The sequence below is a fragment of the Rhipicephalus sanguineus genome, chromosome 3 (assembly GCF_013339695.2).
Source record: "Rhipicephalus sanguineus isolate Rsan-2018 chromosome 3, BIME_Rsan_1.4, whole genome shotgun sequence".
NCBI classification, from domain to species: Eukaryota; Metazoa; Arthropoda; class Arachnida; order Ixodida; family Ixodidae; genus Rhipicephalus; species Rhipicephalus sanguineus.
Genome location: NC_051178.1, coordinates 108,882,199 through 108,897,626, shown reverse-complemented (window position 1 = coordinate 108,897,626; position 15,428 = coordinate 108,882,199). Strand labels below are relative to the sequence as shown.

The window sequence follows — 15,428 nt, the reverse complement described above, 5'->3', positions numbered from 1 at the left end:
ATACCGCCACCTCAGCACTGCAATGTCAAGTCAACAAAGTTACCTGTTCCCAAATGCACGTAACAGAGTGTTACTCATTGATCGTCACATTTCTGGTAACATCACTTACGAAGAATAAGTGTAATGCCAATAATGAACTAGCACCATAATATGTCGACAGTCTTTCTTACACTGCCAAAAGTTTCATGGCAAAATATCCTTACACTATTAATAAGCTGTTGACAGCACTGCTAATGATAGGTGTTGTCACACTGTGAATAATTTCTTTTAAGAAAAAGCTGTTGATACTAATGACAACCAATTCACTGACAGCTTTGCATCACTCGAGGTCTTACATGGGGGTTCACAACCTTTTCAGGTGGCGCTAAAGGTGCAGGCATGAGACCCAATGGTGCCAAGAAGCAAAACGTGCCTCATGGATTTATGTATCGTCGACAATCAAGACGTCATAGAAACATTGCCTCTCAGGGCGTTTGAATACTGGGACATTCTATGCCTGCCCTCTCCGATTACTCCAAAGCGATGATGTCGCTTTAAAAGAAAGCCAGAAAGCTAGAATTACACAGAAAAGGAGCCGAGCGCAAGCTTAGGCTGCGGTGCAAAAAAACAAATTCACCCTAGAAAAGGGTTTCATTGTCGAAGCTATTTCAACGTTTGCGAAAATTCAGTGAACACAAGGTCTCTGAGATCTGCTGACAAAAGTAAAAGCGCCCTTCAAAAAGCACTGAACACTTTCCGTAACCGATTTCCATAGGACAGTCATCGCGCCTACATCACGACCAACAACGGCACGGCGCAATCGTTGAACTTCCAGTGCCAGCTTCAGAGTACAGGCTAACGTGCCCCGTAATACATATTAATCAGGTACAGATTTATGCCTTAAGCCAAGATAAAATAACGTGGCTTTCAAACTTCACTGCTGTTGTGACAAGCAACGCTAAGAAATTTAAGCCGACAAAATGAAACAACTTGCACATACACATTTTCAAAGCTACCCAGATTTTTATTTTTTCCGGCTGCTGCTAGCACTTTTCTTTTGCAGCCACTATTACCACCTACTAGCTAGTACAACTGTTCATAACGATAAGCATATCTCTTTTGGTTACAGATGTCCTATAAGTTCTCTTTAGAGCCAATTTCGTTTCCTGCAGCTCTAGTCTCAACTGCTCACACTTAATTTACTGTCCTTCAACTATAGGTTCAGATTAAACACAAGGGCTCTTTATCGCTCTACCATTGCAACACGACAAGAAATGTTGAAAGTAATCGCCACAAATTTTTTTTTCCCGAACACCTCAATTCCAAAAGCCAAGCTTGTAGGCAGGCATACCACACGGTTCGGTGAAACGAGCATTACCTGGTGCATTTTAAACAAGGCAATAACGGAATTTTTTGTAGTTGTTCCGAGTAGGCATGGCACCGAATTTGTCTGAACAGGACTGTCTTAATACAATCCCAGCTAATGCAAGTGCACCAAATATTATTACCAGCAGCAGCAGCAGCCAAATTTCGTACATTACATGAGTAATCGAGTAGGAGACACATTGGTCTTCAAGTTGTCCACTTCATCAGGGAATTCAGCTTAGTCAAGTAAGATACTTGGATTGATGTTCACTGCACTACATGAACCTGTAGATGCCACAGCAGAAAATGTGCAGATTACAAAACAAGTGGTAACACTACAGTGAGCACACGCGCTTTAGCATCAGCAAAGAGAAGTACAAAAAAATTTTTGGGCGCAATAACACGACTTCCGAGAGTGCTCGCGCCAAGAGCAGTGAATGAGCTAACAAGGAAAAAAGCAACTAGGCACGGTAATAACGTCCCCTGCTATGGCACCTCGCAATGACCGATGACCACCCCACACCAGAGGGAAAAAGCATGAAATGAGATGAAAAGTATTTTGTACTTCAAACAACGGCTTCGTGGCCATGTGGTTAAAAACGCAGTTAATACTACAACGACGGCCCATCGAGGGTGCCTCGTGCTAGGTGCCTGCCTAGTGGCATTTCTCGCCTCGGTCTTTTTTGTTTGCGAGAAAATTATTCGTACCTGCAAGAACATGGGATTCTTGCGAATGAATCGAATTAGAAAGGCAGCTGCACTGGCTGCAATTTCACAGAAAAAATCACGACGCTTTCAAATTCAGACAGACTGCCTGACTAAGCCTGCATGTGATTGATTGTGGCAGGTGCAGACATAACTGCCAGAGGCTTTGTTACAATAGCTTGCTGATGTTCCTCAATGACCTTACAGTGCGACGATGTCAAGGCCATTAAGAGGTACTCTTTCAAACTTACATAGGTCACTGTCTTAGAGCAGCAAATGAAGGCATAAAATTTTGCAGATAAAGTTAGTCTTTCATTCTGTACCCTAATCCAAATGGACGTGACGCAGAACCGGGACAACTAGTATGTTTTCACTTCGCTTTTCTTTCTTTTTTTTTTCTGCGGGGATGGATAAATCCTTTTTAAGGCCTTTCCATTGAGTGATTTCAGTTTGCACAAGTATCGGGGCTCCCAAAATGTGCAACTGCAATATCTGCTCAACGTTTCCAAACACCCATAGCAGCTTCCAGTCTGTACTGGTATGCCGCAGGCAGTCCTGACTGAGCAGAGAGCTGGTACAGACTCTGTCGTACAGTGACAGTTACAGCACGTGGCATGCCTTTCGTCATGACTTGCAAGTCAAGTGAACCTCGACATAATAAACGTGGACAGAATAGATCATCAGATACAACAAATCAAATATGCTTACAACAAATATCCGAAGGGGTCCTGAACCACATTTCTTATATTTAAATCTCAAGAATGCTTTGGAATGTGTAAAGTGCCTCACAGAAATATACGTTGCAGAATAATTTTTTTTTTTTCGGCAGCTAGTACGAGTGAAGGTATTACAAGTGTTATGCTCCTCCCCGCGCCCAACTTATGCTGTGTTTCGAATAGTACAGCCTGTTTGGTTCACTGTATCCATTTGTGTGCCAGTAACGGCAGAGAGGAGTGCATTCATCCAAACATCCTGTTCGGAAACTGAATGTCTATCACCCAATGGCAGTGCTTTCCGGGAATCTACCCAATGTCATTGGGGAACAGGAGGCTGCCCCCACCACCCCATTTGAAAAGAGGGTGTTTAAACTTTGCAATCCGCTGGCAAACTTCACGTGCCACTTAATACTACAAAATTTGGCTGAGGTATCCATATATCAGTCGTCTATCCACAGAGCAAGTTTTCTCAACCAGTCCAAGAGGTAGTTCGGGACCTCTTTCACATAACGTGCATACACTCTAACCTCGATATAACGATGACGGATATAACGAATTATCGGTTATAACGAAGTAAATGAATAATATTCTTGTCATAGATACAGTGTTATGAATGCACCTCTATAACGAATTTTCGGATATAACGATGTTATTTTTGTGTCAGATGCGACTTTGTTATAATGAGGTCAGAGTGTATTTCTATATGCGTGCAACTTCTTTTTTGGCAAGATTTCAACCGTACAGCCAACTTTTGGTGAACATTCCATCAACGAAATGCGATGCTGGCGTTTTTCATGCCATGGCCTCAAACACTGTACTCAACCTTGCCAAGAATTTGGTCATTCTTCAGCAATGTCACAACCCTTATTTGCAGCAGTTCTTATAGTATCATAAAAATTGCAAGAAAACCACTTGTTTCACAACTCGTCTGACATATTTTAGTGAAGGTGGAACTTTTTTTAATTTAAAAAAAAAGCTATTCATTCCGTCTACCTATAGAAAGGTTTGAACAAGTGACCTTCGTATTATACGTGCTGCATCAGGATCGTATTTTACAATATCAGACCTTTAGAAGGCTCGCTTGACAATATCTGAAGTTGCCTGCCACTGAGATTCCCCGGAGCAAATTCTTGCAGCACACCTTTAAGTGTTGCTGGTACATACGGGGAAATCGAATGGGATATTAGTGGAATACTTGCAAGACACTACTACTGCCACTGCACAAGAGAGCCTGGTCCACTAAAGTCTGTTCCAGCGAGACAATATAATACATGCAAACACAGGGCACGCCATAGCCACTCTATCCTACGCTATCCCGCAGCAAAGAAACCATGCTGAGGAAGAGTGGGCCTCCGCAGCGGCGGTAGCTTGCACACACGTACTAGAGCAACTCCCCAGCGAACCCGGATCTCTCGCCGGAGGGCACACCGGGGCCTGAGCTCGTTCGGAAAGGTCGTCGGGCAGAAGGAAACGCGGCAACAGTCGACAGCCGCACGTCCGAGGTCCGCCGTTCTCCGCACTATAATGTTTTAGCAAGTCGGTAGGCAGTAATCACAGACGACACGGCAAGGTCTCTGCCAATTTTACCAGTGCGCCTTCTTCCGTGGTCGTGACGAACACAGAAAGGCGGCACTATGACAGACTGCAACAACGCGGCGAGCAGTCCTGCTGCCGCCCTATAGTGTGTATATATAATATCTCTCTCTCCTTTTAGGAGGCCGGCAATGATTGGGAGGTAGGCGCGGTGGTGTGTACAGCGTGACATCATCACAGTGAGGCCCCTAACGGTCATCTGCAGAGTGGAGTCCTTGCCCACAGGCTCGAAGGAGCGTCGCAGGGTTTGGGCTGCACGGAGGCGCACCCCTTCAGGCGGGGTGGTGCCACGCGTAAGGGGCAGTACCACAGGGCATGGGCACCGGCATGGTGTGGTAATGCTGGTGGTGGTGGTGATGGTGGTGCAGGTGCTGATGCTGGAGGTGAGGAGGCGGCGGCTGGTGCTGATGCGGCTGGTGATGGTGCTGGTGATGGTGCTGGTGATGGTGCTGGCTCTTGGCGCCAGCATCTGCGGGAGACAGGGACGGCGAGTAGCCCAGCGAGGCATACGTGGGAGCCTCGCCGTGCTCATTCTTCACAATGTCCGGAATCTGTGGAAAATGGGTGAAAGAATACAGGTACAATTAAGAAAGAACGAAAGGAAACGAGCGATTAGGATTCTTTGCATTGAATTGAATGCACAAAAGCGAGACTGAAAAAGGACGAAAGGTGGAGCAAAGAAACCTTATTCTGCCCCCATTCCCCATTCACTTTACATACCTCCCAACCACCATGCTGACAGCTCCTACAGGAAGCAGTGACATCAGCAATTTTCAAAACAGGTGAAAAGCACCTACTGCATGACAGTAAGAGAAAGAAAAGACAGCCGCCCACAGACCTTCAAATCAGGCAAGTCATCGATAAAAAGCATAGCAATATGTTTCAGTAGTCACTTGCGAATTCTAAAGGCTTCACGTCTAATACTACAGTAGCGCAATTAAAAGGGACCAGCATCCTAATAGAATGTGTGACGAGATTTTAGTACAAATAAAATGTTGCGCAACATGTAACTGAAGCAAGCACAATGAAATTTTTATAAACTGTTAATTGTGGTCTTTGTTCACTGCTGCAGAAAATTGAGAGAAATGATGACAAGTAGAACTGCAATGAAGTGGGCTTATCACTGTTATGTGTGCATATGTGCCACACGATTTTATAACATCGTGCACAACCTGTATAGCTATCTTCAAATGCATTCCTCTAAGATTAATCCTAATACAATTCAGGTTTTCATGTAAGCCGCATGCAGTTCTTTGTTTAAAAACAGTTTTGTCACATCTGCTTGACGGTCATGTTGGTTTTTAATATCACAGCCACTTGAAAGACGACCACTTTTGTTCCTTCTTTCTGTTTTCAACAGGGTTCCAGACTGAGGAAACAACTATGTGATCAACCCCATACATTTAAGGCACGTATTTTATAACCAAAGAGCGAGACATCCACTGAACTGACCTGATCAAGGAACCCTCCGCTGAGATTAGGGCTGCTGCTAGTGCCAGGAAAGCATCGGGAACCATCGTCCGGCTGGGTTGCACCTCCATAGTGGCACATAGATCGGTGGTGTGCTGCCAGGACAAAGAGAAAACGGGGAAAGAAGGCACTGAAGGATGAATTCGTAACAGTAAATGCACACACACTTGTGTTACTATCTACCCACGGAGACACTCCAACTACCTCGTGTCCCCCGAGGTTGTTTTCCCTTGCATAACTATCGCGTCTCCTGTAATCTGGCATCTCCACATGGCACTTGCCACTCCAAGGTCGAGCTATGGCGCTTGCCGAGTCAAAGTCGCACGGTGGTGCAAGAGATGGCATAACTGCTGCTGTAGCCACACAACCCTAGAGCATGGTTTCTCAGATGCAAGAACCTGTTTCCTCCTCCTCTGGATCGGGACCAATGTCGCAAGTGGGACAATCCCAGTGAGACAGGACAATCTAATGGACACATTCCTGTTCCCTCAAGTTCACCTCCATTTCAAGAAACTTCACACGCAAACAACATAGGTGTGGGTTTCTGGCCAGGGCAAACATTACTGACTCAGTATCCCAGCATAGCGAACATCCTTGGTTCCACTACGTGTTATATCGGCATGCTACAATTGATTGTACAAGTTGGCTAGCTGGCTTACTCTACAAAAGGAGCAAGAAATGCCCCATTAATTGCCTGTTCACACTCTTGCATACTTTGTCCTAGTATTGTGATATTTGTTCCTGGAGTGCAAGAGACCACATGCAGCACAAGCAATATGAACTCGTGCTTTCCCGGATGCTACTAGTACCTCTCTTACCGTATATTGCCGATTATAAGTTGACCCTCCAACTTGCAAGCCCTTCTAGGGGAAAAAAAATGTTGACTCCGAACACAGCCTCATGCTGCGGCCATAGCTCACCAATAAGCTTTTCAGAAGAGGGAGTGATGCAAACAAACATTTATTTGCCCGTGAAACATTGCTTACGACTCGTCGCTTGAGAGAAGGACGCAGTCACGGTCATTGCCATCGTGTGGGCCACTGCTGCTGCTCGCCGTCGGAACGGGTGCCGGTGGTACCGAGATGCCGCACGTGGAAAACGCCGCGCGGACCACGTCGGTTGGCAGTCCATACCAGGCATCGTTGACCCATTGCGCCACTTCACTCAAAGAAGCGCGCCTCCTCAATCAACAGCAGGGTATCGTCCAGACTTCGGTCCACGACAGGAACGGCGTGTAGCAGCGCACGCGAAGATCTTGGTCCTTTGTTTTGCTCCATTCCCTCACGCATTTTTCCGACACATCAAACTTGCGCCCTGCTTCAACGTTGCTTTCCGACTCTGCATAAAGGATCGCTTGCCTCTTGAAAGCAGCACTGTACTGTTGCCGGCGTAGCAGTGGCATCTTGGCATCCGTTTGGCAGCGTCGCAAATCGCGCACACCACTGCTCGCAAGCGAAGCGAAATGCAGAAATGGCGAACAGGCGTGAGTGCAAAAAGACGCGAAGACGCTTGTGGGCGCATGTGACTGGTCATGTGGTTTAGTTCCCCGCGAAGTGTTGCCAGCCCACATAGCGCTTCCAGCTTTTCTGTAGAATGCCGATGGTTTATCAACGAATTGTTTCTATTGCATGAAAACAAAACTGCAGGGCGCTTCACAAGATAAATTCCTCTTTATTCATAGAGCATCGTTCGCCCTCTATCAAAGGTTTGAAATGCTGCTTTCGAGACAGTGTTTCCCGAGCAGTTCGCATTAATGCCGCGCGGCGGTGATATTTAAACGCGCTCCGTAGTTTCACCTCGCGTGGTTTTGCTAGTTTCGCGATCGTCGTGGCAGATCGCAAAAATGTCCGGCTCCGGAAGCGGCGCGCGTGCATTGGGAGATAGCTGTTGCCGCGACTCCGCTGCCTCTGCGGCTGATGTTATCGATGCGTCGAATAGCAGGAAATCCGAGGACGACGACGTTTCGTCGGACCCCACAGATAAGTCGACTTTACGATTCCGCGTATAGGTCGACTCCGATTATAGGTCGACCCCTGAACTTTGGAAGGTCATTTTATGAAAAAAATCGTCGACTTATAAACGCCAATATACGGTATGTCAGCAGTTTACACAGAGAGGTGGAATATTAAAAAAAGAAGGCAAATCATCGTACTTTGAAGGAGTGTACCACTTTGTTAATAATGATGCCTAGCTGCATGAACACAGAAGTGGCAGTGTACCAACTTAATGTTCGTCTACATACAAGTCGGTGCCCATTAGTGAACTTGACGCTCCACAATTTATATATGAAGCACAGCTCATCAGCCTCATTAAATTAATTATGGCACTTAATGTGCCAAAACCACAATCTGATTATCATGCTGCATGACTAATTTTGACCACAATGTTCTTCAATGTGTACCTAAATCTAAGTATGTGAGCATTTTTGTGTTTTGCCTCCACTGAAATGCAGCTACAGGCAGTGGAATCAAGCCCGCACAACGTCAAGCTTAGCAGCGCGAATCCCATACCTACTGGGCTATCGCGACAAACACAGCTGTAAGACTAGCCATCATGCACTGCCACACAGTGGTGCAGTGCAGCTCCTCGTAGTGACGGAACGAGCAATCACTCACCAGGCACGGCAGCCGACTGGGAAGCCGCTTCGAGCCTGTGCAGTGTGGTGGCTGGGGCAGGAGGTGGTGGGACCAGGTTGGGCGCGGTGGCTGCCAGAAGTCCCGCGTCACCCGGGTGGCTGGCGTAGCCTGTGGCCTCCGCTTCTTGGAGGGATGCCAGAGTGGCAGTCAGCTCCACCAGCTGCTCGTGCGTGAATGACTCCATGACTGTGTGTGGCAACAGGATGACAAGTGGGAGAGAGGCAACACTTGCGGATGCACGCGTGACAGTACGAGAGTCAGCAAAGGCCAAGCATTGGCATTACTTACTGCATTACCTATCAGACAGCTGGAGGTTATCAGAGAAATGGCCTGAACAGCAGTACATTGCTGCTGATCGTTAAAGTCCTTTAACTTTCAATCTGTTACAGTTGCTTCTTTTTATTTCAGTGTTGCATTCGATGTTATTGCGCCACAATCGGTGTTGTTCACTAACTACTGCCAGACCCAGCCTAAAAACCCACCTGTAACTGAGGAACGTAATTCATGCCTCTTTTTGTTTCGTTCCACAGCAGGAAACTGTCATGATCTATCATTCCACTATTGCCATCGTCCCTGTTAGGTTATTAAAGCGGATAGCACGTTGAAATTGTTTATTTTTAATTAGTGTGCAGCTATTTCTACATTTCATGCGTAATCCACAACAGGACTACAGAAGGTAAAAAAATGTGACCCAAGCCAGCAAGCCTGTACTTGCGCATATGCCACGTGTGTGCCTCAACATCCACTGCAGTAAACAATACATTTTCTATTACCTCACTGTCTTCCATTGTAAATTCTCATCTTTCACAACCATTTACAAGCTTCAATCAGTGCCAGGTACACTTTCACTGTCTGTGCTGATGACAACCACAATGTATAATGTAAATTTGGGGGTTTTCACAGCGAAGCTCTCTTAGTCTATACTGTGCTGTTGTTGTCATAGTAGTAGTAGTAGTAGTAGTAGTAGTAGTGACTAAAGGGGGGAGTGAATGTAGAAATAAACGAAATGATGATGATGATGCTTGAAATGATTATAATGATGATGACTTTCGGTACAAAAATAATTTTGCTCCTTGTTGCAAGCTCTGAGCAGCAAGCTCCGAATACCCAGCAATGCACTTCGTGAAGGGTACAAGGGTACATGCACTGTTGATCTCGAAAATAAACATGTGGTCAAAAGTATATACTCGGTGCAAGTGCTTCCGTGTGGCTCTTTTTGCCCTATGTCAAATGTACTATGCTGATGGCATTTAACCCGAAGTATGTGCGAACAAGCCCAATATGCAACCATAAGTCAGTTTTATATTGAACATAGTGACGTGTGAAGTATCCACTACAAGAAGAATTGCTACGTAATAGATGACACAGAGGTGACTAGCAGAAACCAAGCGAAGAGTACTGAAGAAGCATAAAATGGCTAATATTTGTCATGGGTAAGTCATGTGTTCAAAATAAAAATCTGTGGTTCTACGTGTCAAAACCCTAGTATGATTATGAAGCATACTGAAGTAGGGGACACCAGATTGATTTTGACCACCTGGGGGACTTCAATGTGCAACTAAAACTAAAAACACAGGTGTTTTTCTACATCACCCCCGTTGAAATGAGGCAACCACGGCCGGGAATCAAACACGCAGTTTCAAGCTTGGCAACATAATACATTAGCCAGTAACCTACCACAACAATTGTGAACTCTGTGTTAATTAAGCCACAACAAAAACAACATGGAACGGCAGAGGAGCCATCAACTTTCGTTTGTCATTTACAGCGAGTATTCAGAAAAACAAAATGCGCCAGGAACATGTTGAAAATGAGATGATAGAACTCACTTGTCTTGACAGGTTCGTCGTAGTATTCCGACGACACTCTTGACTGATCATCATCAACCTCGTATTCGGGCCGTATGACTTCCTGCTGCAGAGTGTAAATCGGGAGAATATCTTTCTTAGATGGCATTTTGGTGGCATGTTGCACAAACACTTTGTGCAGCATCTTTATGCAGCATGCATGTCTAGGCGCTGATCCCCACAAGCATCTTTTGACATGCATCTTGTTTCCACGATAATGTCTCCGATAATGTTTTCTATAATGTTTCCACGATAACCTTGTTTATTAATTCCGACCCGTGGTTGTTCACTCATTTAGTTAGTTCATGTAGTATGTATACCGTGTGCTTCTGTTCGACCGCTGTGAAGCTGCATAGTGTATGAGGTGGCCAGATTCCCATCACGCTGCTCAATGCAGCTTTTTTGCCTGGTCTTCCTCGCAACCTTGTTGCAAATAAACTCAATTCAATTCAATTCCATCTTAGTGTATAGTCAGAAAGCTGCAACAAGCATTAACACATTCCAAAATATGCCTATCAGTAAAGCTGTGGCTTTACAGGGCTGTTGGCATGCTTGGTTAAAGCGTTTGTCTGAAACGTTTTAACCAAACATGCTAACATCCCTGTGAAGCTGCAACTTTACTAATACATAGAGACATGTCTACTAGTGCAATGGCCCTATTAAGCTCTTCTGTAGCATCAATGCTTATGTGAAGCATACCAATGAATCGCTTGTAAAGTAACATATTTAGCTACCTGGCTCAATACTGACGAGAGAAACAATGAGCATAGAAAACTACAGTGTGTGGTGAAGTGAATTCACATGCTTTATTCAAATTATGAATACTAACAGCAATATCTAGTACCTTTCTTAAACCGCACTGCATTGCCATGTTAATTAATGAACCCCTCTGAACAAGATATACGGCTCTGAACAAGATAAACGGGAGAGAAGCACAGCGAAACTTTTTTTTTTTTCACGAAATTGGGGAAATAGTTTTGGGATCTGGGCAGCAGGGCCATACCTTTATTTCCGGTATGGTGGTGTGGTTCTGCGGAGGTGATGAATGGCCCTCGACCTCTGGAGTCCAGGTGTTGATGCCAGTTTCAGGGCTGTAAGGATACACCTAGCAAAGCAATACACAAAGCAATAAAGCCCCATTTAGTGCATGCCTTCAGAGCACTTTGACAACAGCGCATGAATCATTACATCGTCACGACACCAATCTATATGCCCACTTGTGAAGTTTTGCACCAATTAACTTATCCATTCCCATGCATAGTGTCACACTATTGATGGTGAAGAACATAGCTGTCTAAGTACAAACTCAAGACTTTAACTCTTCGTTAAGTCAAATTGTACCTGGAAAAACAAAGAACACTCTCAGCATTGTAGTCATGAGTACAGTTCCCGGTAGTCGAAACCTGCTCCACAGGTCAAACATGCTCGCTGTTTTAAGCAAGCCATCATCCCTTCCAAATAATCTCTTGCACTTAGACGCGTTCTAGAATATATGCTACTTCTCTAGCCATGCATGCAATTTGACTACAGAAAAAGATAGAACCAACAATAATAGCCAAGGTTCCAAGACACGAAGATGTATCTTGTGCAAGGCTACAGCTTTGTAAACCTGTTAGTGTTAGAGCATCACTTCCATGTCAGAACCATTTGTCAGCAAGTGATATATCCCCTTCAATGGCGCTGTGTACAAGTGCACGCATCAACTTTGGAGGCACATCATGCACCACGTGTTTCTTCACATGGCTTGAAACGCAGTGTGCACATTTGTGCAGGCTTCCTGAGTGGACAACTAGCGGTCATTTAACTTCATTGTGCTGCGCATTGCTGCAGAGGATCTCTTTCCTGGAGACACTACAAAGTTCAACAATAGTTCGACGTGCCGCGTTTCAGGACCAAAGTCAAGAGTATTATTTTTCTTTGCTCAAAACAAATACAGCCAAAAAAACAAACTGGGCATGCATTTTGGGCCTAATATTTTATTCTTTTTATGCAAGCACTGAAGCTGACTGATTGCGGAATAATTAGATATTTATTTACACGTTAATTAATATTACTGAAACTCACACAAAACAACACATTCCTTCATTTTCTTTCTTCGAATGTAATATTGAGTGCCTTGGAATTATGCTACGAGAATTTGACGCATTTACGGACAGTGCATCATAATTTGAGCCTGAAGGGGATATGGTCGACAGAGAAACGAACAATGTAGGTGCGTCAACAGTTCGACTTGCACAGAAAAAGAAAGTATGCACGCCAGAAAAGTGCGTATCTGCTGTGAGCCTGGAGAGAGAGAGAGTGTGAGGAGTGAGTCAGTAGGAGCACGAGTGACTGGAAAGTAGAAGCAAGAGTTACATCGCTGGTGACAATATCCTTGAACAAGTTGAGTATTTGCTTATTCTGCCGACCTACCAAAGGGCATGCTCAATAGCCCGCAAGGAAAGAAAAAGGTGCAACGGACACCAAAAAAAAATACAGGACGTGATGCATGTTGCAGATTCCCTTTTTTCTTTTCCTTTGTGTTGAGGGCGCCCCTTTTTTTTTATGACAGCATTACGTTGGACGTATGTCATTTTATCTAACACACCTACCAACAGCAAGCACACTTACCGAATCGTAGGCCTTGAGCTTTTTCTTTCTGCAGGGAAGCTCACTTCCAGATTTCAGGTCAAGCTCCCAGTAGGAACCCTGTACAAACATAAAACAATAACAACAAAGAAATGTAAACCAAGAGCTTAAAACATAACAACACATTGGTGAGTAAATTTTGACGTGAAAGTGCTGCTAAGCGCTGCACACAATGGTGCATGCACAGCTCATTTGATCCGTGAGACATCGACTTAATAACCCACATCACAAAAAAGTCATTGGTGACTTACAGTAAGTGCAAGAAAAGTGCATTAAGTATTAAGTCTTGGTGGGAGGGACACTGACACGAGACTTAAGAGAGTGACCAACAGCACCACATGTTGTCGTGCAGGCTTCACACCTTGATGGTGTGCTCGAGATGACGCTGACGGCTAACTGTCAGCACTCTGAAAACGTGCCAGGCACGTTTTCAGAGCTGGCTCGTATGAGAGTTAATCTTCGAGAAACAATTAGCACTGCAGAAAACATACTGAATGTCTTAATGCACTTGCTTGCATGTTCGATACCACCTAATAAGGCATCTTCATGTGGCATGGTGGTTAGGGCGTCGGGCTTCACTACTCAAGGCCCCGAGTTGATGTCCCAGCCATCGAAACCTTTTTATTTATGCTTATTTATTTATTGACTTACAAATGCCAGTTTGACAATTCACTGCAGCCTCCTTCAAGCCCCCAACAGTAGCGGCGCTCGCGCCGTTAGGTTCAGATCAGCCTAAGGGACAATTTTTCCAAGCTGACAGTCCTACTGCACATACAATAAACAGCTGTCCCAAGTGAACTTATGAGGGTCATCCAGAACATAAAGACCGCTTAGTTAAAAAATATGAAAAGCACAATATTTATTGCAAAAAACAACTCCATTACAGGCATTGAGCTTCCTTCACTTCTCTACATAATCACCTCCCACACATTTGTCGTATCTGGTCACGAGCTTAAGAATCCCCGTGTTATACTCTTCTACTGCCAGTTCATTAGCCAGATGGTCACTGCATTTTTCAACTCTTCACTTCCAAAACATTTACCACCCAGAAACATCTTCAGCTTAAAGAAAATGTGGAAATTGATAGGAGCAGGGTCCAAACTATTGGGTGGACGATCAAATATTTCCCATCCGAATTGACCCAGCAATCTTTGAGTTGCAGCAGCAATGTGAGGGCAGTCACTGTCATGAAGAAGCTTAGGAGCACTTCTTGTGGTGCTAGTTGGTGAAACGCGATTCTAATATGAGGGGCATGAATTAAGACACACACAAAAAACAAAGGAGACCGGATAAAGTGCTCATTTTGTCTCCTTCGATTTTTGTGTGTGTCTTAATTCGTGGCCCTCATTGTAGAGTCGTGAAGAAGCACTATTCCTCCAGAAAGCATTCCTCGCCTGCCATTTTGGACGGCTCGCTGTAGTTTTCATAACAGTCTCACAATAACAGTTGATCATAGGGCTTTTCGGCAAAAAAATCCACCAAAAGAACACCTTTATGATCACAAAAGATGGTCGCCATGACCTTACGGTCTTATGTTGGAGCTTCCTTCGGAGAGCCAGCAACCATGATGTGAAATGCACCGTGATGAAAAAAATCCCAATGGATGCAAAGAAAACTCTGGGTTTGAGCCTAAATCGAACCCAGGTGTGTGTGACAGTCAAGTATTTTACCAAAGAGGTACGCTGGTGCTTGAAACGGCTTTGGAAAAGAACTTGATGCAAAGAATAAAAATCAGCGCTTGAGTTGGAATTGAACCCAGGTGTTCTGCATGGCAATGAAGTATTCTACCAAAGAGCAATGCCAGCACTTTAAACTGCTTGAGAAAAAGACCCTATACAGTTGTTATGTCAGGCAAGGAGTCACGTTTACAGGTGTAATAATGCATGGCAAAGGCGTAGAATCCAGAGTTGCGGATTCGGAGTCGGAGAAACATTTAAAGGCAAACAAAAGTCTGCGCACCTTTGAAAAAGACATACAAAGACAAAAGTGCTTGCACGAGGCATTCAAAGGGTCCATTTATTACCAAACTTAAGTACTTGCTTGTCGCGGTTCATTTGTGTTACATCAGTGCAGCCAGGCCTTTGCCTTCTCATGTTGTAAGAGTGTAGCACCTGCTGCCCTCGACTCGTTCACTGCGGTGCCAGCATTTTCCATACGCCCAATTCGTATGACTGTTTCTCCTCTTTTCGAGTGACAATTTCTCATACCCCTATGTGGGTTTTAACAACTTAAAGATAGATTGCCTCTACATCTGCTGTGCAAACATAAAAGTATGATCTGGCCATCAAGAATTATCGTGTGGCAATAAATGCATTCACATGTCACTGTGTCATGTTGTTCTTCCGACAATCTTGTTGGAAGTAACACCACACATGGTTTAGACATTTTCTGCGAACTGCATCACCACTGATGCATCCTTAAATATAGGTATGCATCATGTTTACTACCCATCATCATCATTTTTGTTCACAAATGCAATGTTTGTATGA

The 15,428-nt window shown here is 44.6% G+C and overlaps 1 protein-coding gene across 1 annotated transcript in view; it reads right to left on the bottom strand.

Annotated features, from left to right (window-relative positions):
• Positions 1-3,734: 3,734 nt before the first annotated feature.
• Positions 3,735-15,428, bottom strand: part of LOC119386923 (forkhead box protein J3) — a 36,547-nt gene continuing 24,853 nt past the window's right edge. The window contains exons 3-8 of the mRNA XM_037654210.2: positions 12,922-12,999; positions 11,315-11,416; positions 10,294-10,378; positions 8,444-8,650; positions 5,811-5,923; positions 3,735-4,909 (exon numbers count right to left, since the gene is read on the bottom strand). Of these exons, the coding sequence (XP_037510138.1) occupies positions 4,631-4,909; positions 5,811-5,923; positions 8,444-8,650; positions 10,294-10,378; positions 11,315-11,416; positions 12,922-12,999 (864 nt within the window). The 3' untranslated portion in view covers positions 3,735-4,630. The remainder of the gene's footprint in view (positions 4,910-5,810; positions 5,924-8,443; positions 8,651-10,293; positions 10,379-11,314; positions 11,417-12,921; positions 13,000-15,428) is intronic.